The sequence below is a fragment of the Ictidomys tridecemlineatus genome, chromosome 1 (genome assembly GCF_052094955.1).
Source record: "Ictidomys tridecemlineatus isolate mIctTri1 chromosome 1, mIctTri1.hap1, whole genome shotgun sequence".
Taxonomy (NCBI): Eukaryota; Metazoa; Chordata; class Mammalia; order Rodentia; family Sciuridae; genus Ictidomys; species Ictidomys tridecemlineatus.
Window position 1 is genome coordinate 240,638,000 of NC_135477.1, and position 23,707 is coordinate 240,661,706.

At 39.6% G+C, this 23,707-nt stretch overlaps 1 protein-coding gene and 1 long non-coding RNA gene across 15 annotated transcripts in view; one reads left to right on the forward strand and one right to left on the reverse strand.

The window, feature by feature from the left end:
* The window catches only part of Pdzd2 (PDZ domain containing 2), a 354,997-nt gene extending 338,808 nt beyond the window's left edge, over positions 1-16,189 (forward strand). For all 13 annotated transcript variants that reach the window (XM_078017033.1, XM_078017026.1, XM_078017014.1 and 10 more), the window contains 4 exons: positions 3,240-3,341; positions 3,974-4,244; positions 6,614-6,748; positions 13,368-16,189. In XM_078017033.1, the coding sequence (XP_077873159.1) occupies positions 3,240-3,341; positions 3,974-4,244; positions 6,614-6,748; positions 13,368-13,531 (672 nt within the window). In that variant the 3' untranslated portion in view covers positions 13,532-16,189. The remainder of the gene's footprint in view (positions 1-3,239; positions 3,342-3,973; positions 4,245-6,613; positions 6,749-13,367) is intronic.
* LOC120885299 (uncharacterized) lies at positions 634-22,935 on the reverse strand. Of its 2 annotated transcripts, none has more exons than XR_005727814.2 (3): positions 22,759-22,935; positions 5,044-5,218; positions 634-1,798 (listed from the first exon to the last, which is right to left on the reverse strand). It is a non-coding gene; the product is annotated as an uncharacterized LOC120885299 (long non-coding RNA). The 2 variants fall into 2 exon arrangements; XR_005727813.2 differs by lacking the exon at positions 22,759-22,935 and adding an exon at positions 9,405-11,941.
* Between the last annotated feature and the right edge of the window lie 772 nt (positions 22,936-23,707).

The window sequence follows — 23,707 nt, forward strand, 5'->3', positions numbered from 1 at the left end:
GCCAAGGAGGGTGCGCCTGGTCCTGGAAGGCCTGGCTGGGCTGGGAATTCTACAGCTCAGTCGGACTCTGCCTCGTTTGCTGCCAGCTGGCTTCAGAAGCTAGACCTTCATGGAAAGTTCACATGCCATATTGGTGTCACTGCTATTTTAATTCCCTGATAGCAAGTTACCACCTTTCCCACCCCCAGCTTTGGAGTTTGTCTGCAGAGGGTCTTCTAAGCAGGACTATGAAATGCTTCCAATGACCAAAAGTCCCTCCAGCCACTTCACTGTGCACATAAACTGGTGAAGGGCGCCACCTGCAGGTAAAAGAAACAGTTACACCAACACAGCCCTCCTTATATCCTGAGGCCTAGGAGTTTGGGAACCCCTGTATAAAACAAAGGAGCTAATTACAAATAAAGTCTTTAAATGAATCGGATGTAACAATAACAAAAGAGAGGATGGCATCACATATAGAATACTACTCTGAAGAATAAAAGCTTCTCAGGACTGTTCATAGAAATTTGAAACCTAAGAGTTGAATATTAGGAAAATGCAAATATGAACAAATTTTTCTTTCCTGGTAATGTATTTGGCTTACTAACTTCATCCACAAACACTGTTCTAGAAATTAAAACATTACTCAAAGGATGCTATTTGAGGTTTATTATCTAAGTAACAGTCTTGCCTTTATTTTTATTTATTTTTTTTTTTTTTGGCCATACTGGGGATTGAACCCAAGGGTGCTCTACCACTGAGCCACACCCCAGCCCTTTTTAGTTTTTGAGACGGTGTCCTGGTAAGTTACCCAGGCTGGCCTTGAATTAGCAATCCTCCTGCCTCAGCTTCCTAAGTGGCTAGGGTTCCAGGCATATGCCACCCCACCAAGCCAGCTCTGGCAGCTAATAAGCTGGCAGGGGGAAGAGGGGAGATGATACCCTTTTAGTTTCACCTCCCTTCAGAGTCTCAGCCCACTGGTTTGGGTGTGTGCAGTTAGGAAACACCTGGGCACCAAGCAGTTTTCACTTTCAGTGAAAGGAAGTAGTCCAACTCTCGATGCCTTCTTGGACTTGTCACTATAGTAAGCAAGCATCTCATGCAGGAACAGTCTCAGATCTCTATCAAGGTGGGAAGGGTGGGGTCACACTCAGCCAGGACCCTCTGCTCCGAACATTTTATTTATAGTGTTAGATAATGTGGAGAAAGAGAAAAACAGTCTCAGCCAGCCTCATACACCAGGTGCCCATTTCAGGAACCAGAAATACAGTGGTGACTTTTTCTGTGGACAGGATGCCCAGTGCTGCCCTTGCAGCCATCGTCTGAGGCCTCCCTCCCTCTGGTTTGATATACATCCCCAGTGTGGCTTGGTGTTGAAGATCAAGCCTACTTTCATCAGAATATAGCTCTCTCGCGCGTTCTCTCTGTCTCGCTCTCTCTCGCTCTCTCTCTCACTCTCCCCGGCTCCTTCCCCCTTGTTTTCTTATTGTGTTCCCAAGCTGATTTCAGAGAGGAGGGGTGAGCAGAGACCGCCTCATTCTGCCATCTTCACACTAGCAGTTTTCTGCCTTGCTTTTTTTCCAGTGAGTATGGTTTGCAGGTGCTAAAAATGGAACTGTACAAAACTACTTCACAGCCTTTGGTGGTGCTGTGATGAGAGAGGTCATCTCACAACCATTCCTAGTCTTCTGACTTCAGCACACGCAAGCCTTGGAAGAGCACTTCATGGTTCATCTAGCTTCCGGGGTGCTGTGCTGAGCTTCTCAAGCAAAATTTGGCCAGTTAGCCAGCTTCTAGCACACTGGTATCCTCACACACCCTGGAAAAAAACAATTTGAATGAATTAAAATATTGTTGACAACAAGTACTGCATTATAGGAGCTCTATCTTCAAATGTTCTGTCGCTTTGTGGTTAAATACCTGGGAAATATTCATATTCCATATTCATATTTCTTTACCTTCCAGAAGCTACACAAAAATCATTTACTGCCCACATGTTTCCGTTTTTGTTTAGAAGTCCAGTAGACATCCTTCTGTCTACTGATGTGCGCTTGGGCACAGGTATGGCTGAAGGACATTCTGGTATCAGCACATGTGCCTTGGTCCAAATCAGCTTCTTAGGAGAGAGAGAAAATGCTTGGAAATTAGCCCTTGAGACTTCCTAACAGGACCAAACACTTTCTTCTACCAGGTTCTCTCCCTTGCTGTTATAGAGTTGGTCTTCTGTCTCAGCTGTTTTCTTTCATCAAATCCATCTTTAAGGGTTATTTTTAGACTCTTGTTCTAGTGCTATACCTTGAAGTGATGGATTATCAATCACTTCATAAGAAAAAACAATGCAGAGCTTTAAAATGTTGCTGAATCACATGTCACATGTGGGTGAAGGAACTAAGTTCATAATAATTAGCCCAGCCAGTTTATTTATTTTAAAATCTTTTATTCCAAAAATATCTTTGGATGCGCAAGACTGGGACAGTCTTCTGGTACTTAGTCCTACGACACTACTAAGAATGCTTTAGTCTCAATATCAGTTGAGTATTAGTTTTAACATAGTTTTTAGGTATTTCCTTCTTTCCTTCCCAGGGATTGAACCCAGAGGTGCTCTACCACTGAACTACAGGGTTTGTTTTGAGACAAGGTCTGACTGAGTTGCAGTGGCCAGAAGTTAGGGACCTTTCTGCCTCAGCCTTCCAAGTCACTGTGATTATAGGTGTCCACCACCACCCCCAGAAACATACTTTATTTTTTATATTCTGAGTATTTTTGGACTGCTAGTTAATTTGCACCTGAAATCCAGGAACCGAACGTGCCAGAAGTGAGCATATAAAACACAAGGCCTCTGTCACTTAATCTTTTTTTGCGGCTGTTGAAATTGGCTTTGCTAAATGTAGATGTAAAGAATTCTAGAATAAGGAATTCCCTTCAAGGTGAAAGTCTGTGCTATCATCAGATTTAGGAAGATACAATCTGGTGCCTCAAACGGCTTGAAAACGTGGGAATGCTTAACGGCCCCTGCCCACATCCTCGTTCATGTTCACCTTCCCACGGGTTCCACAGCTACAGCATAGACCCTCAGAACTTTCCACTTAAGCACTACCTAGAGGGGTGCAGGTTGAGCTGGGGACTGCTCGGACATGTCTGTGTGAGCTGGGGAATCACCGAGGCCTGGGATGGGCCCCTACAGGAGGATTTAAGTTGGAGCTTCTCATTCTTGGCACTGAGAATATACAGTAAATTGTTTTCCTGTTTCTCTTAACTAGAATAAAGAAGATATTTGCTTCATAGTCTTGAATAAAAAAGAAGGCTCAGGTTTGGGATTCAGTGTGGCAGGAGGGACAGATGTGGAGCCAAAATCAATCATGGTAAGTGACAGTGCCATTAGGATACAGATTGAACAGGATACAGATTCTAACATTCAAAGGCTACTGAGTTGTGTTAGCTACTACTTACACAGAAATGGAAACATGGAGGAAGTAGTTCATAGTATTTTCATTGACAAAGAAGACTGACATATGTCTGACATGTAGAGACCACATGTTAATTCATATAAGCACAATTATCTATATCCTTAAAACTTGCCTAACTATCTTATTTAAGCACTAGAAAAACTTGAGGATCAACTGACCTAACTTAAATTCACTTCTAAAATTACTTCTTTCCAAAGAATAATAATGTAAGATATTGTCACTCAGAGGCCTCGAGATGATGAAGGCCACTTTCATTGGTCTCATTTGTCCTTGTATTCCTGTTACCTCACGGATGCCACACACATTAGACACTAACAAAAAGTTGAGTAAAAAATATGTGCTGGTATTGACATTTGTAATTCCACGTCCCGCACTGAATGATTTTGATCAACTTAAATATTTGTCATGAGTAAGAAAACTTGTCATGAGGAACTTGTCTTCACTACAGAGTAGCAGTTGCTGTCTTGGCATCCCTGGAGGTATGAATGGATTCTAGCTTTTGCTCCCCTTTCCTTTCTCCTTTCCAGGTCCACAGGGTGTTTTCTCAGGGGGCGGCTTCTCAGGAAGGTTCTGTGAACCGAGGGGATTTCCTTCTCTCCATCAATGGCACCTCGTTGGCTGGCTTAGCCCACGGAGACGTCTTGAAGGTTCTGCATCAGGCACAGCTGCACAGACATGTCCTCATGGTCCTCAAGAAAGGGAATGAACAGCCCAGATCCTCCTCCAGGCAGGAGCCTCCCATGGCCAATGGAAAGGGTTCGCTTTCCAGAAAGACCATGTCTCTGGAGCCTGGAACTGGTAAGATATCATCAGTTCAATGACCAGCATTCTGGTGAGACATTAAAAAAATAATGGCCAGTTCCTGAATCAGAAAAAGTGAATGTAGTGAAATATAGTGTTTGGGGATGCTTCCTGCAAAAGAAGTATTACAAACAATTTTGTTCAAAACTCAGTAGTGAAAGCCACACTGCTGAAAATTACTTGGCAGCTTCTCTCAACATCCTAAGGAGACACCATCATATTTACATCTCTTTGTTAGAACTTAAGTGGCTGGTAAGTAAAATCAAGGAATTCTTGTGACAGGGAAAATCCGTATCGAAGGAGAAATTCAAGAATGAGATTTGTCCCTGGGAAACATCAAGGTTGGGATTTTCTTTCCTGTTTCGTAAGAACATAAGGAAATGAAAGAGCAAACATGTTTTTGTGTTTGAAAACAGACTGCAGCCTTCATCTGCCGAGAAGAGTTTGCTACAAGGGATTCTCTGTGCCCCTCTGCGAGGTACTGCCTCAACACCAAGTACATTTGTTTCTGACCACAGGCTGATTTCAGCCTCCAGAGAAGCACTGCACCCAGTGTCCTCCGCCTCTGCGTTTGGGAATGACCTCTCTCTAGTCCAGAAGGCAGACAAGATCTAGTGGAGTTCAGTTAGGCCACTGCCTCCTGGGAGGGGCCTTTTGCTTTCTTTTCAGCATCTCCCCCTAATGATCAAGGGCAGCTGAATGTCTCTGCTGAACTTGGCTTCACTGTGGCCTGAGCAATCTGTAAAGATTTTGCTGAAAATGGATTTGATTCCATTGAACAGATGAGAAACTCTACCTGTCGAGATTCGGACACAGTGGCTCCCGTGTCCTCAGCTCTTCTGCTTTCCACTCCAAGAGAGCTGACACCTTTCCCAACACACGGAAACACCTTCCTCATCAACTGATGCTCACCTTTGCCCCAGCACTCTCCAGTGGTTCGAATATTTTCAGTGGGCTCCTGGGGATTCAACCTATCAAAGAAAACATTTGGCACTTAATCGTAATAGCTTCCAGAGTTTTTGAGATTTACAACTTAAGAGAAGACCATCTTATTATCACTTATAATCCTGAAGTATTTCTGTAGCACCTCCAGACCACTGAACTTGAACCAGACCCAGCAGCATGATCCAGCTGTCAGCACCTTGAGGGCTGAAGCTCTTTGCTATTCTTTGGGGTTTCCCTGCCCTGGGGCTCCCTGGTCCTATGCAGTTATTTTTTGGCAAACACTGACAGCATCTGATTTAGGCCTGATATGATAAGTTGCACATTGGAGATACCTGGAAAGCTTTGTCTAGAAAATTCCTCAATGAAATCAGAATGCTAAGGAGCGGGGACCTGGCATCAGCACCTCTTGAATGTTCCAAGTGATTCTGGGAGGCAGAGCGCCCCTGGATGGGTTTTTTGTTTTTCTGTTTAACAGGAAGTAAAGTCACCCATTGAAAAATTGTGCCACTCCCCCTATTAGTAAATGTCCTTCAGACCATGTGCTTTGGCTTTAAGCCGCAATAATGGTTTATGTTCAAAGGTGATGATGCTAGCTAGCTCCGCCTCCGCCCTAACAAATGTGTTTAAGTGGGCCCTTTAATTCCTTTGTGGTCCTTCCCCTGCCTCCAGAGCAACTAAGTGCACCTTTCCACTCAACTCTAATATCCTTGGCGGGAACAGCACAGAAGAATCATTAAAAGGCGAGTTTACAATTCCTACTCAGACCTCAGCCTGGCCTCTCCAAACTAGCACAGAGTGGGCGCCAGTTCCTCGCAATGGAAGAGGTGTAACCATGGAAACGCTTGTCTCCACAGTGGAGCCAGATGCCAGTGAAGGCAGCCGTGCCTGGAGGCAGGATTTCCCCTCATAGGAGCATTATGCAAGGAAGGAAGCCCTGCTCAGTCCCAGGGAGCTTCTGAGTCAATTATGACAGCCCTCATGTGAGGCCAGGCACTTTGGTGCTGCTGCTGTTAGTACCAGATGGTGACACTCTGCGGCACAGAATTCAGGGTTAGCAAGAAATCCAATTTGATTCCCTAAGTGTTATTTCCATCCTCACTAAGATGCGTACCATCAAGCCCTGGGCTTGGCAAGAGCAGTATTTTCTGGGGATTTCTGCTTGGGTGTAAAAGCATTCTCCACACTTGCGGAAAATACACAGGAGAGCAGAATACGCAAGCACAGCAGGAACGTAGCCAGGCGGGCAGCCACATGCTGGAGACCAGCCTGAATGCTGGAGCCCAAAGGTTTTGCTGAAAGTTACAGGACTTGAGGGTGGCAGGAGACTACAGTGGGAGTAATGCATTTGGGGGTGGGTCATTGGGCATGTGGCACAATGAGCAACCCTGTCATTTTTATCCTGATAAATATCATTGCTGCAGGGAGAAGCGGAGCTGCTCCTGGTGCTGTGTGTGTGGAAGTGCTAAAGACCTCAGCTGGGCTGGGACTGAGTCTGGATGGAGGAAAATCATCCATGTCTGGAGATGGGCCCCTGGTAATTAAAAGGGTGTACAAAGGTAATGTCCGGAGAAGCTCAGCCAGCTTCCTCCTACCATTTCCACATGTCTCCATGAAAAATCAGTGCCTTCCATTGGAAATCAAACTTGATTTGATTTTGTTATTTTTATTTTATTTTATTTCACTTTACTTTATTTTATTTTAGTATTGGGGATGGAACCCAGAGACTTTACCACTGAGCTATATCCCCAGCCCTTTTTATTTTTCACATTGAGACAGGGTCTCACTAAGTTGCTGAGGCTGGCCTCGAACTTCAGATCCTCTTGCTGCAACCTCCTAAGTCAAGCATGCACCACTGTGTCTGGCTTCACACTCGTTTTTAAAATTCTAAAATGTTTTTAATGCTTTTGACATGTAGGGATTATTCTGGGTCAGCCATGTAGTTTTTTTATATATATTAAAACTCATGCTGTATCCATGTAACAGCCTGTCAGGTGACTAACAAGCTAAGTAACGCCATCAGACTCACCAGTCAGGAGTACTTAACACCTGCCAAGATCTCTCTAACTGAAAATACTAGACTGCAAGATGGGGACTGGGGTTGTGGCTCAGTGGTAGAACGTTTGCCTAGCATGTTTGAGGGTTAGGGTTCAGTCCTCAGTACCACATACAAATATATAAAAATGAATGTTCATTGACAAGATTTATTTATATATATATATATATATATAAATGAAAATAGGAGGTAGATCTTATTGAAATGATCAGTAAAGATGAGGTTTCTTTGTGAACTTGGATAATTCATTTTATGATCTTGAGCAGCTTTCAAAAATCTCTTCAGATTCCTAAACTGAATAACTATATTAATGATATAATTGTAATATAATTATGTATTGACATTGTTGGTACAGAGTAGAAACCCATTAAAGTGGGCTGGGGTTATGGCTCAGAGTGCTTGCCTAGAATGTGTGAGGCACTGGGTTCGATTCTCAGCACCACATATAAGTAAATGAATAAAATAAAGGTTCATCAACATCTAAAAAATATTTTAAAAAATTAAAGTTAAGAGAATGTTAACAAAATAAGTAAGTCAATAAATAGTAACATCAGTTCTTAGCTAAGGATTTTTTTATTATTATTTTAATGACCACTAGTCACTAGTTACTGACCTTTGGTGTATTTCTATAATTATATAGTAATTTTGAAGCTGCAGGGAGAAGCTGACACACAGTACTAATAGTAAAATTTAAAAAAAAATTCTTAAATATAAAGCTGTGCTTTAAAAAAACAATCTCCAGCACTCTCAGCCTTACCCCATCTTCTAGGAAACCTTGAGAGCCACATGGAGGAAGAAGCAAATGCACAGGGTGAAGTGCTTGTGAACTGCTGACCTGTTTAACCCAGAGGCCACAAGAACCAAAATAAGGGCCTCTGGGCGCCAGGGAGGCTGGCCCAAGTCATTGGCGGCATGCTGCTGTCTAGAAGTTCTTTGAGTGGATCTAGACCTTCACTGCCATTGAGTTGCCAAGACTACCTCTGAGAGCGCCTGTGCACACAATAACCTTCTCTGATGGTCATTTGCCCTGACCTTATGACATTCTGAACTAGTTCTGTTCTCCATTGTGGCCAAGAGTAACACATGAACACTAAATTATCTCTTCTGCTAACTTAGCTGAAGGATGGGGGGGGGACCTCTATGGATCAAAAGTTGAAGTGAAATCCATAGTGACAGGTAAGCAGGGCTGCCACCCTGTGGCCCAGAGGAAGCAGGAGATGGGAAACAGGCAGTGGAAGCTGGGGCTCCAGTGTCCACCCAGGAGTGGGGGCTGAGCACCTCCTGAATTTGTGGACAACTGGAACCAGGCATCTTGTGAAGGAAAGGGCTGATCTGTTCTCCACCAGCCAGCTGCGGGTGACAACAGTTCAGCTCCGTAGCTCTGGGTGGTGGCCAACACAGGCTGTCTGCCCTTGGCCCTACCAGCAGGCAGAAGACAGGCACGTATCAGGAGTCGGGCCTCTGCTACGTGGTGTCTGAACTTAACAGTACCAAGGTAGAGAAACCGCATTCGCTACTCATCTAGTTGACAGAACAGTAGACAAAGCTGAGCTAAGGCAAGCATGAAGCAACTTAACTATTAACAGCACTGGCAAGGGACAGCTCTCGGAGCACACAGGACGTGGAGATCCATTGCTGGGAGTCCCATGAGTAGGAAAGCCCATTAAAAAATAAAGGCAGGAAAAATAAAATAAAATAAAAAATAAAAGCAGGAATAATATCCAAGCATCAAGAGCGTATTCAAAAGGAGCAGAGATGTTAAACAAAACAAAATGCCCACACACACCTTTAATGAAAATAAAGTCAAATGTATTTTTAATTAATAAAACAATAGACTGAATTCATATAAGGACAGAATTTGTAAGAATAGTGATAGAAGAAACAATTTAAACTACAAAAGGGTAAAAGGGGTAAGGTGTTTCAGAAGGAAAAGACAGATGAGAGGAAATATGAGGAGAAACTAACTAAGACTTTTCCAAAACTAAAAACAGGAGTCCTCAAACCGGGGTGGGGGTGGGGTGGGGTGGGGGGAGATACATCATCAAGGGCAAAACAGGCTGCATATATAAAAACCCAAATCATGTAAAGAATAATGTGGAAATCCAAACAGCCAACAGTTCCCCAGCATGAATGCCAAAAGTTAACAGAGTAACACCTACAGAAGATGGAGGGCCACTGCTGTCCATCTACCCACTAAGCCATCACTCCAGAGGAACAGCTGAATGGAACTCATGAAAGGATCCAGGGCCAGTCACAGGACAGCCTCCATAGGCTAAGAAGCACACAGCAGGTGGTGTGGTGTTCCACTCCTGTAATCCCTGCAGCGCAGGAGCCTAAGGCAAAAGGATTGTGAGTTCAAGGTCAGCCTCAGCAACTTAGCAAGGCCCTATATCTAAATAAAATATTAAAAAGGGCCGGGGATGTGGCCCAGTGGTTAAGCACCCCTGGATTCAATCCCTGATACCAAAAAAAAAAAAAAAAGACATAGCTTAAAAAGGTGTCCAAGGGTGTACCCTAACCCCAGAGCTGCAGCTGGCTTAGCACCCAATCTGACTGGGGAGCCTGTGCTTAGTTTTAGAATTTGCAGCATTTTCAATTTTCATATTAGAGATGCTCAGTTGGTAAAGTTTATCCACATATTCCAAAATCCAAAAAACTCCAAAATCCAAAAACTCCAAAATCTAAAATACTTCTGGTCCCAAGCACTTCCGTTAAGGGAAATTTAACCTGTACCGATTTTTTGTGTAGACCTATTACCCCCCACAAAAATTTTTTTTTAAATAACTAAATATTGTATCTCCCTTAAAGGTCAGAAATTGTATCCATGACCAAATTAATAAACAATTTTTTTTAACTCCTTATATGCAGCAGCAGCCACTCAAGAAAAAGTTAGAACATCGTCACTGGTACAATTCTGAGTCTGGGCTTCTTCTGAAATGTTTCTCCTTTCATCATTTTACCAAATAACTCAGCAATACATAATCCAAAAACAAAATAAATGAAAACTGGAAGTATAGGAATATAATTGGAAAACTGTTCATACTTCCTGTTTGGGAGGAGGGGAGAAGAACAACCTCCTAAGATAATCTAATGTCAGGCCAATGTGAATAGTTCACCAAACTGAGGAGTTCACAATCAATATACAGAGATCAACAGAACTTCTCATACATTAGCAATAACCATTATTTTTATTCACACGGGAAGATTTATTCAACATAACAGAAAACCATCTTAAAAAACCAATCATATGTCACTTAACAACAGGGATAGATTCTGAAAGATGCACTACTAGTCAACTTAGTTGCCACAGGAACACCACAGTGAACTTACACTAAGACAGCCACGCCACTCTAGGTGATGTAATATTATGGTACCACCATTGTATATGCAGCAAGTCACTGACCAAAATGTCATTATGTGACACTTTTGACAGCAGAAGGTTTAATACATGGGGGGAAAAAAAAGTCTGAGCAGATATAAAAATACAAGTGACTGACTAGAAGAACATCTATTGTATTTAATCAAAAAAAGGTTACTGTCTAGAATAAAAAACTTCAAGAAAAATACAAACCATCTAGTGCAGTGGTGCACACCTGAATCCCAGCTACTTCAGGGGCTAAGGCATCAGGATCTCCAGTTCCAGCTAGCTTGGCAACTTTCCTGTTTCAAAATAAAACTTCTTTAAAAGGACTAGAGGAATAGCTCAGCACGAGAGTGCTTATCTAGTCTGTACAACGCCCTGGGTTCAGTAACTGCAGAAAAGAAAAGGAGAAAGAGAAGGGAAAGAAAAAGAAGGGGGGAAAAAAAACAACTAGACTGGGTCCAGGGGCACATGCCTATATTCCCAGCTGCTGAGAGGATGAGGCAGGAGAGCTACAAATCCGAGGCCAGTCTGGGCAGCTGAGCAGGACCCTGTCTCAAAATTAAAAGAAAAAAATTTTACAGGGATGTATCTCAGTGGTACAATGCTTGCCAAGCATACCAGAGACACAGAGTTCAATCCCAGGCATAATAAAAATTAAAAATTCAGGTTACAAGGAAGCATAGAAAATTAACAAATGTTAAAAAACCTAAATGGCCAAGAAACACAGGAGAAGGGCAAACTTAAATTAATTGTGGGATGAAAATTATGACAACTGTCAGGAATCGTTTTTAATGTCAGGTTGGCTAAAAATAACAAATCTCGTATGTTGTCAAGAACGAAGAGAAAAGAAAGCCCTCGTTCCTTCTAGTGGAACCACTTATTGGATCATCTCTCGGGGGGGAATGTGGTAGGACTTACTAATATGAAGCCATGAAACAGCTTACCATTCTGTAACAGAACGAAGGACAACATAAATTCATAAAAAAAGGAAAGCAATACGGCAACTTAAGAAATACATTAGATCTTTGAACACTAACTAAGACCAGCTCAAAAACAGCATAAACTGGGTAAAAAAAAAAAAAAGCCAAATGCAGATTCTGCTCCATTTAATACCAATTCATAATAACAGCAGCAAGAACCTAAGAAAGTGTCAAAGAAAACCTATGGAAGATGATTTGGGGAAATAGCATAAAAGCCAGATTCCCAAAGGATGTTTTTTAAAACTCAGTAAATGAGGAGAGAGACCTATCCTGCTCAATTAGGATTTGTTTGGCCTCATGAAATATCAACCTTAAAATAGCATATGTATAAACCAAAGAGAAGATTATTTCTCACTCCTTTAAAGTCCAAAAGCTGGTATCACCTTTGGTTTGCACAGCATGGAATGTTTCCTGAAGGATTTTCATGTAGTTCATCTCATTCAGTCCTTTCACCAACCTAGTAAGATAACAGGGCAGATATTACTGTAACCATATTTTGCAGATGAGAAACTGGTTTAGAGGAATTTGTAACTTGCCCATAGACACAGACTGGAGACCACAATGCAGCTGTAGTCCATGTAGGTGTGCCCCGTAGGTGTGCATCCCACTAACATAGGCTTCTGCTTTGGTTGTTTGGAACACTCCATGTTGTTTAGACCCAGGTGAAGACTCCAAATTACTTGTTTTCATATAACCTTCTTGAGGCCTTCAGTTAATATTCTAGAACAGGAATATTGGATGTACTAACACAACTATAACTGGTTATGCCAAACAACAGTGCTCTGGTTCCTCCAGGAATTTATAAAAAAGCAGTGACTGTAACCAGCTCCTTCTCTTTGTTCCACTATGGAGCTGATGTGAGGCCTAGACTCTTCTATGATATCTGCCTCTATCATTCCCATAGAAAATGTTTCTGTCCTTGGGTGGACTAGATTTGGACTTACTTTCTTCCAGGCTGTATTTTTATCAAATTTGGTTTTAAAAAAAAAAAAAGCCTTTATGTATAAATATTTAATGACTTTCAGATCATCACAATGAAATACATACTCAGTCTTTTGAGATCTAATTAAGATTTCTAAAAAAAATGAATTTTTACTTTCATACTTTGGAATTTTTTGATGTCATTTTGTCATGATAAAATGATTCTATAGCCAATGTGCATTTCAATGTGATGTCTGTTTTCGATGTATATGTGCAAGAAAGTAGGTGGAGAAAGCTTAATCTTTTTTTCAAAGCTCATGAATTTGCTATAACCTACAAAAAGCTGTAATGAAGAAATATTTGTTTGCAGAGAATCAATTAAGTAGCTTCCAGTCACTGGTGAGCAGATGATTCCTGCTTCTCAGAATTTGAATGTTTCAGCCAATATCTGTTAACAATTGGAAGTTGAGCCTATTTCCCTGAATTCACTGGCTATTTAACTACTGATTTCCTTTATCTAACTTTTTTTCATTTTGTATTGTTTTATTGGTTTGTAGTTCTTCATCTAGTAATGGATACTAACCCTTTGTTGAATACATTTAAATTCTCACCCCCTTGTCAGTCGCTTATTTTTGTCTTGTATTTTGATGGCGGGGGGGCGGGGAGATGAGAAAATTGATTTTTTTAAAATGTAATCCAACTGATTTTTATGGGTATTTGTGTTTTGTATCCTAAGAAATAGTTCCCTATTTTAAGAATATAGGCATACATCATTTAGAGCTTCTCCTCATTTAAATTTTAGAAATTTTGGAAAGCTATAAAATTTCCAAACCCTCATTCTGTATTTGTTCTGACAGGTGGTGCAGCAGAACAAGCTGGAACAATAGAAGCTGGAGATGAAATTCTCGCTATTAATGGGAAGCCCCTGGTTGGGCTCATGCACTTTGATGCCTGGAATATTATGAAGTCTGTTCCAGAAGGACCGGTGCAGTTAGTAATTAGAAAGCATCGGAATTCATGAATTTCAACTTGACTCTTGTTTTCTCAGTTCTTTCCTCATTTTAGCAAATCAGAATGACTTCTTTAAATGACAGGTTCTTGAAATGACAAATAGTATAGACGAGACTACAAAAATCTCCAATTTTTTTGCTTTTCCACGAAGCCTGACCTGTTGTGTTGCAGCAGCAATGAAGTTGAACTCTGGAAGCCTGCAGGGGTCGTTTGGTTCCAGTGCCTATGCCCTCCGTTTATGTTTGCATTGAGGACACAAGAGGTGACATGCTCTTCTTCATCTGAAACACCTAGATACACCTTCACTTCCCTCCTGCCACCTCTCCCAACATACAGTCCTGGTGCAGAGAGACCGGATGGGTAACACAAATGTCACAGCTGAAAAGACTAGTTTTATATAATTTTTTAAGTAAGTGACATGCTTTTAGGCACAGTCAATGGAAGGAAGAGCTGTAAGTCTATACATGTTATCCTGAAAAGAAAATAAGGCTTAGAGAAAAAAAAAATGAAATTATGACCTAATCATTAGGCTGAGCTCAGGAATTATCTAAATAATGAAAAGGCAAAATAAAGAAAGTAATATTTTTTAACTAGTGTAATGTACAATATATGGGTGCAGAGTTCAATTCAATGGGTCACTGACTATGAAGTAATGATCACCTTCTAGTTCTCCAAGGTTAAGTCAAAGGCTGCTTTACAGTATAACAGTTCCAAAAACTGCACTAAACAGCCGAGAGCTTCACTGCCTACAGGAGCAGGGAGTTGCAGATCTGAAAGCACCTTGCATCTGGTTTTCAAACCTGTCTTGGATAAGTGCTTAAATTCAAGACTGGACAACACAAAGCAGACAACACTATCAGCCATGGGTTTCCACTTCTATATTTCATGCACTCCAACCACTCATTTCAACTAAATTTTTAGAAGTATCTTTTTAGTGTCCTTAGATTTATAAGCAAAGGTATTCTATTTACAAATCCAAATTGAGCAGCATATATTAATTCTTTTGAGAAAAACTTTGGGTTGGTTTTTCTCTGCTTTCCCAGCACACTTAAGAAATGTGACGTTTCTAGTTAATGGATCTCTTTTCTTGACCTGGTATAACAAAACTCTATAATGATTGAAGTTGTTGCTGTTGTATATTCCTGTTTTGCAAATTCTTCCTTTTGCTAAAAGTATTTTCCTCCAGAAGAATGTGACTCATGCTGCTTGTGAACACCCCCCCAGCTGCCATAAGCTTCTTCAAAGTACCCATTCTTATCCCATGTGCCATTCCCCTGTGACAAAGTTGGCTTTTCTCCCCTTGCACTATACCGTATTTTCCTAAATTCCAAAGCCTCATCAGCTTTGTTTACCAAAATGTAAGAACGAGAAAGAAAATGGAAAAACAGGGTGAGTCACTGTCAAGGTGAAGGAGTATGTAGTATTTACAACTTAAATCCTCGGGTGGTAAGAAGCCAGCCCATTGAATCCTGGAAATACGGGTGGAGATTGTATTTGTCATACCTGCATGCATGATTCTAAGATTTTATGTTGTGATTTTAAAAAATAACCTACAGCCAGGTAAAGGGCTATAAGTCCCAGATCATGGAGATACTTGAGCTGTCATCTATATACATCATTTTTCTGAGGACCAATTCTGCTAAAGATCTGTGAAGTTGGCCCAGTGAGGTCCCTCAGATGGGAGTAAAATACCTGGCTTGTCTGAGCCCAGATTTCTCATTTTTCAACAGGTTATGCAAAGGAAAATATAGTGCAGCAGTTAGCTAGAAAAACCTGATTGATTAAGCTTAGATTCTAATTTTCATTACAGTTACAGGTAGGATATTATAGGAAGTCAGTGCAAGGTGCATGCTAGATTATTTTTGAAGTCTCTGGGGTCAATTTCATGGTTTCTACTTCTTGCCTAAAAATTAACAGACTACTTGAAGTCAATACTGAAAACCACTTTTTGCCTCTACTTTTACAGCTTTGCCTTTAAGAAATGTAGAATCCATCATAAAACTCTAATAGTAAAGAAATGCACACTTCTGTGTGAACAGACAGAACTTTCTAGAGCAATGGCATTACAAGGGTGGACCTCTGGCTTCTCATACCAGGTCATCAGCTATTTCTATTCCATCATGCCAGAAGGATTCCCTGACCAACAGTAGGAATTTAAGGGAAGAAGCAAAAGCTGAATTTTGATCCTGAGAGATAGAAAGCTATTTATTTGTCTTCAGTGTTCAAGGCATGACTAGTGTTTCTAATTAGTCTAATAAGCTCCCACGCTTCCTGAAGTGAACACTATAGTATTGTCCTACTAAAACTCGTTTGTTTTTTTTAAACTGGTCAGTCATTCACAGTAAGCTATGAGGGTAAATGTGTCATAACATGTAAATCGTAGTTGCAAGAATATACCGTGAAAGCTGAGGAGGTTGGGTTTTATTTCCACCCTCCCACATGCATCTCATTGAATTGTATGGTTTGACAATTATTGGCACCACACTTGTTGTATATTATACATTATCCTTTATTTATGTAAAATAAAATGCCTTATATATTAAAGAGTAAGTGCAATAATATGAAATAGCCTGTACATTTTTAAATGTTCTTGCCAAGTTATGTAAATCCACATCTCTGTAAACAACTTTTTTAAGTAATTTTAAAAAAATAAACACTCTGCTTACTACTTGGCCTTTTTTTCCCCAGCGGTTCTATATTTACAGAGTAATATCAAGATAAACAATGTCTGCTATAACCTAAATAGGTGAGAGGTACAAAGGCAAGATAACTGAAGTTAGCCATTATTTTTCATGGTTACAATCAGAGCTTTGACAGAATCTAAAACCACTCTGCCTTTAACATCTTAAACATTACCACAACCTCCTGGCTCTGGTCACCTCCTGGCTTCAATTACAACAAGGCCTTTACTCCTCTGACAACTGTCTGTTTTCTCCCCATCAGAATCCTATCCTTTCTTTACTTCCTTCTCTTTTCAGACCAGACCCCATGGCAAAGGACAGCCCAGAGACTTTAGATCCTGTGTGCCACTAACCAGTCTTTACAGAAGTCCTGGATCTTCCTGACTGTCACACACCAAAAGTTGCCACAATAAATTTATAATTTCCAACTTCAACTGGGCCCTTGATGCTGCTCAGCAACTGTTTCCTTGTCAGTTTTTTCTCTCATTTTTCACAATGACTGTATTCTTTATTTTTCTCAGAAACCCTACTTACTCACCTTCCCCCTCACACATGGATCATCTGGGATCCTATTTCAGAGTGAAATAAAAAGCATCTATTTTATTTAGGCGTTTTTTGGTTTTAAGATGCAGACACCAACCTAGAGTAGCTCAAGGAAGAATGCAAGATGGAATCTCATAGAAATTTAAGAATGGGACCCAGCATGGGACTACAGAAACTCTAGGGTTCCGGGTTTTCACTCAGCTCCTTCTACTGGTAGAGCTCCAAGGTTGTGGGTCTCTTTCTGCTGGCCTACTATCTCCCAGCTGGTATCCTTATCCCCAGTCCTTAACTGTCACCTAGAAACCTACCATGAGCGCCATTTAGTCTTCTCTCTGGACATATGCACCACAGTCTGCCTAAAGTTCCAAAATATCCCAAATATAAGGCTCTGATATATTGGCTCATATATCAAATATATTGGCTCAGCCCACCCCTACTTGGGTAATTTTTCCTCAGGAGAATATCTATTTATATAATTCTCTTCCCTGAAACCCACTGATGTGTGAAATGAACAAATACAAACAGGAAAACTCTACAGATATGGTGCATACCCCTAATCCCAGCAATTTAGGAGGTTCAGGCAGGAAGATCATCAAGGTCAACCCAGCAACTTAGGGAGAGCCTGTCTTAAAAAAATCTTTAAATGGGGACTAGGGATGTAGCTCAGAGGTAAAGCACCCCTAGGTTCAATCCTCAGTACCAAGAACAAAACAAATAAATAAATTTAAAAAAGGAAACTGGAAACTTGGTTCTAATATGGAAATTGACATCACATATTCTATGAATGTGGAAAACTATGATATTCATTGTATAATAAAACCTAAGACCAAACTGAAGAACAATGGAATGGGAAACGATTCTCTAAATGAGAGAAAGCAAAAGTGGTATGAGAGTTTTGAGGAATGCCACCAAAACACTTAACCTGAAGAATGGGGTCTACAGAAGGTAAACCCTTAAAGAAGCGGGTTACACCCAAGTCATCTTCATGTTTTGTGACCCAAGGGAAGCTTCCCTCAGTCAGGATCTTGCAATGACAGGACTCAACTGGCTCAATAAGACACTAGCTGCCCCAGGTCACCACTCATTGACAAAGGCCACAGTGACTACCACTCCCCACACCCTCCTCCTGATACTCCTGAAACAGCTGAGAACCTCAGTAAAGATTAACATCAGGCTGAGTGCGGTGGTGCACACCTATAATCCCAGTGGCTTGGGAGGCTGAGGCAAGAGGATTGTGAGTTCAAATCCAACTTCTGCAATTTAGGGAGGCCCTAAGCAATTCAGTGAGACCCTATCTCTAAATAAATACAAAAAGGCTGAGGCAAGAGGATTGTGAGTTCAAATCCAACTTCAGCAATTTAGGGAGGCCCTAAGCAATTCAGTGAGACCCTATCTCTAAATAAATACAAAAAGGCCTGGGGATGTGGCTCAGTTGGTTAAGCACCCCTGGGTTCAAAAAAAAAAAAAAAAAAAAGATTCATATCAGCAAGGATACAACTTTCCTCTCTTGGCCTAAGGGACTTATTGAAAAATACTCAAACAGAGCTATGAAGAACAAGCTACTGACCAATCTTGGGCCAAATGGCAGGCTTATAAAGAACTTAACCTAATTCTACCAAATGTGAGTCAGCAAGGGTCTTACTTATGAATAAATAACAGGTAAAGAAAAGGGTATTAAAAAAAAGAATAGAAAATAGAAAGCAGGGAGAGAGAGAAATATTAACATGCAAAAGGTGCATGCACACAACTGATACAGAAAAACCACAGTAAATTGCAGCTGAAATTGCAAGTTTTTCACCCTCTCATAGTACCAAGTGTGTGAACTGGGTGGGATGAAGGAGGAAAAGGGCTGATGCAAGCTATGCACTCTCAGACTCCATAATGAGGAGAAACCACGGGAAATAGAATCCAAGTTCAGAAGGACAAGAACAACAGGGAACAAGAATAAGAATCAGATGAAAACAGGTAAGGGGACAGTGGCAGAAATCAAATAGCCATATATCTGAACACTCCACCAAAACAAATAAGAGCTAGACAATAGTTGAGCTACTCTCACATCTCTCTCCTAAAAGAATAGGAAAAGAAATTCAAGAACCAGAGACAGAATATAAACAAGGTCAAATCCCATTAAAAATGATAAGAAAAAGTAACATGAGAAGCAAATACACTATCTGCAGACACAAAAGTACACCAGAGCTGGGGATGTAGCAAGGTGGTAGAGCACTTGCCCAGCATGAGGCCCTGAATTCAGTTCCCCAGTGTGGTACCAAAACAAGCACACAAGAGAGACGCATAGGAAGCTATTAAGAACCTGCATCAAGTACATCAAGAAAATGATCTGAGACAGGTACAGTCACTATAGGCCCAGTGACTCAGGACGCTGAGGCAGGAGGATCACAAGCTTGAAACCAGACTTGACAACTTAGTGAGACTCTGTCTCAAAACAAAATATGTTGAAAAGATCTGGGGATATAGCTTAGTGGTAAAGCACTCTTGGATTCAACACCAGTAACACACACAAAAAAAAAAGGAAGAAGAAAAAAGTCACAAAATATGACTGAATAACAAACATAAAAAATTTTTAAAATGTAGTAAAATTCAAGAAAAAATTAAATGATTTCAGAAGAATCAACTAGAAATATTATTCTTGGTGAATAAACACAAATAACACCTTAAGAGACTATAACGGGAGGGAAATGTTGAAAAGATCAGTAAGAAAGAAGAACCCAAGCAAAACTGACAGAAATAGAGTATATGACAGGAATCCCCAAAGAGATAATCCAAACAAGGAAACAGAACACTTTAATTTTACTGAAATCAAGACTAGAAAAAGAAAATTGACACTTTTTAGTAAAAGAACACACCAAGACCAAAACATCCTCTCTTAAAGTTGGAAAAATACCAGGGAAGAAAATCCCATGGCAATTCAGGCAAAAACAAGAAAGCACTCATGAGGGATACAAAATCATGATTCACAAAGCTCTACAGCAATGCTTTTTGTCAAAAATAGAGCACACTTGGGCTGTGGTTGTGGCTCAGTGGTAGTGTGCTTGCCTAGCATGCGTGAGGCACTGGATTCAATCCTCAGCACCACATAAAAATAAAATATAGCATCCACCTAAAACTAAAAAATAAATATTAAAAAAAGTTAACCCATTAATCCCAAGTTTCTAATTCTGTGAATATTCCAAGGATGGATGTATTAAAATTGGTTAATATTTACTGTTCAGTTTTTATCGGTGTTACACATCTGAGACAATGGGCAAAATGGACTAAGATACTCAAAGAAAATGTGATCCAAGAATCTTGCCATCAGCATACAAAATCTTAGGGAATATTATTCTCACAAGCCCTTTCTGAAGACAACCTAAATGACTCGATAGACTGTGACATCAGGAATGGTGATAAGCATTAAATATTGTGTATACTTGCAGAGTTTAAAAAAAAATCAAAGGAACAGTCAAAGGAGACTTAATGACTTTGTTCTTGCAATGCAGATGCAGCATTAACTACAAAAAGGGTTGGAATGAAGAGAGCATATTAAAAAAAAAAGTGTTGCCAAGATCACTGTAATGTCATGTGTAGATAATAAAAAAAAAAAAAGAAAAAAAACCCAACTCAAAAACAACAACAACAAAAAAGTTTTTGTTTTGTTTTCGCAGTGGTGGGGTAAATATAATATTTTAACTCTCAGTAATCATATATTGCTGATATTGTGGCAATACTGTTATTTTGAGGATATCATGAGTGTAAAGATACAAAGCAAATTAATAATTATGTATTTTAATTTGATAATTCCCAATTCCTTGAGAATTAGGATTCCTGATATGGAAAAGTAGAGATACAGCTTCATAGATCAAAGATGGAAAACCTTAAAGTATTTGTATTTATTTTTTTATCATAGTAAAATACAGATAGTCCTACCATTTTAAGTATACAACGATATACTGTATACTGTAGTGTCAGTGTATATAGTGACATTCAGCTACTGATATTGTAAACCATCACCACCATCAGCTCCCAAACTTTTTCATCTTCCCAAACTCAAACTCTGTGTTTCATTTTAATTTATAAATATTATATATATATCCTATAAAAACACAATTTTTTTGCCTAGAAGCAATGACCATGGCAATAATAGTAAATATTCTGAAAGCCCACATTATGGTCTTAAAATACCAATTTATGCCAGAAGAAATCACAGCTTTTTGAAGAAAGTGATTATGGGTATGGGGAAGAAAACATACAAACGAATTTAGAACATCTGACTGTACCAGGTCATTAAAGATGACTAGGATTGTACCAGAAAGACTAAGGATCCCTGAAGAGGGGTCCACTGGCCACAGATAGGTAATCCCAAGCATTAATAAAGATAACCATGGTAGATCAATACATATAAATGTTACATTATGCTGTGAAATAAACAGGCACAAAAAGACAAAATTCTGTTATAATCTTATTTTTGTGTAGATTCTTAAACAGTCAATCTCAGAAGAGAGTAGAAAGGTTATTACCAGACACTTGGGTGTGGAGGTGAACGCTGAGCAAAGAGAAGATGCTGATCAAGGAATACAAAATTTCAGTTCAATTAGAAGAATAAGTTTTACAGTGATCCACCACACAGCATGGTGACTAAAGGGGTAATCTATTTCAAAAATGCTGTAAGAACAGACTTTTGATATGGTAACATTCTCACCACATATTAAAAAAAAAGGTAAGTTATTGAGGTGACAGACATGCTAATTTTTTAGCTTCTCTGAATCTTTCTATAATGTATCCATAGATCAAAACATTATATTCCACATATATATATAACAATTTGACAATTATATAGATGACAGTTTCTTTCCATAAATTCTTTGGAAAAGACAGACAAGTGTATTTTGAAAATTGACTATTGTGGAATTTATCCAACCTTTCTTGTATTAACTTTACTCAAAGGTAATGTAAAGTTTTTCTTTTTAGAAACATTCTAGCTAATGAATAAAGAAGAAATAACAAAATTTAAAAAGCACCACTCTGCAGAAAATCACAAGATCGAAGAATTCAATGGCAAGGCTGCTAGTACTGCCAAATAAGAGACAAGGAGGCATTATTTGTCCCCTGGTGGAAGTACACACCACACAAAGAAAACTGAATGTCATGAACCCTCCAGAGCCAATCACCAATTCGTGAGAAATATAAAATCAAAGAAACATATTAAATTACACCATGCAGATGCAATAGTAGAATCTAAACTTTAGAAAACTCCACAGGAATCTGTAAGTCTATAGTCCCAACAACTCAGGAGGCTGAGGCAGGAGGATCACAAGATGAAAGTCAGCCTCAACAACTATTTAGCCCAGTCCTAAGCAACTTAGGACATGTCTCAAAACAAAACTAAAATGGGTTAGGGAATGTGTCTCAGTGGTTAAGTGCATCTGGGTTCAATCCCAGATACTAATAAAAAAGAAAAAAAGAAAGAAAACTCCACAGAACAATTGATCCAATTTCACCAATAAATATTTTGCAAAGGAAAAACCAGAGAGATGCAGGGAAGAACCTATAGATTAAAACAAACTTAACAGGGCATAGATGAAAAAAAAAGGAATAAAACAGAAAAAACCTATTAAGGATACACACTGGGTCAGGACAAGTGTTTACTCTTATGAGTTAGGAAGATAGCTGGGAGGAAGACACAAGCTTCAGGGTGCCTGGAAAGGTTCTATTTTCAGACCTTAGTGATAGCTATAAACATATCTGTGTTAAAATAATTATTAAATCTATATATTTATGTTTTCCCATTTGGATTTTAATCAAAATCTTAATGAAATGTTTGCATATAAATGTATCTACAGTTTTCATTTGTTAATTTAGTTGTACCTCCTCCAAATTTATACCTTTCTGAAATCTGACCACCAGGCATACGGCTTTAATAGAATTAAGATCATTAATTAATTAATTCTATTAACTCCATGCTTGAGAAGTGTACCTTATACTTCTGAATACTAATGAAAGAAAAGTAAAAACTTACCATAAGCTAGCTCCAAAGACTGGGAAAACCAACTGCATCACAAACACATGGTTAAGTCCTGGTGAATCAATAAATAATAACATCAATGCCCATTAGGAAAAAAAAAAAAAAACAGATAAAGAACATGAACCGGTGGGGGCTGGGGTTGTGGCTCAGTGGTAGAGCACCTGCCTAGCATGTGTGAGGCACTCAGTTCAATTCTCAGCAGCACATAAAATTAAAAGAATAAAATAAAGGTCCAGCAACTTAAAAAAAAAAATATATATATATATATGTGTGTGTGTGTGTGTGTGTGTGTGTGTGTGTGTATTTTCAGAGAAAATACAAATTACCATAAAGACAGTAATGATAATTAATTCCTCCATAATTAAAACAACTTAAATCTCCCCTATTAGCTTGGCAAAGGCCAGGTTGACAATATCTTCTATCTGCTTAGGGTAAAAGGAAGCCAACATCAGCATTATTGGTAAAAGCAAAGAAGCTAATATGAATCTTATTTAAAAAACTTAATTTTTACATTTTCAAAGAATATTCTTTGATCAAGTCCTTTTCTATTAATTCCATCATACATCAAGACAAACGTACAAAAACATACAACACTATCTGTAATAAAGAGAAATATAAGCATAACTCACATGTCAACTAATGAGGTGTTTTTTTTCTTTTTTTGGTACCAGGGATTGAGCCTGGGGGGCTTTACCACTGAGCTATATCCCAAGCACCACCAACCACCTTTTTTAATATTTTTAGTTGTAGATGGACACTTTTTTAATGTGGTGCTGAGGATTGAATCCAGTGCCTCACACGTGCTAGGCAAGCACTTTACCACTGAGCTACAGCCCCAGCCCCCAAGCCCTTTTTAATATTTTATTTAGAGGGCAGGGTCGCCGAGGCTGGCTTGAGCTGCTGGGATTAGAGGCATGCACCACCACACTCAGCCAGCCGGGAG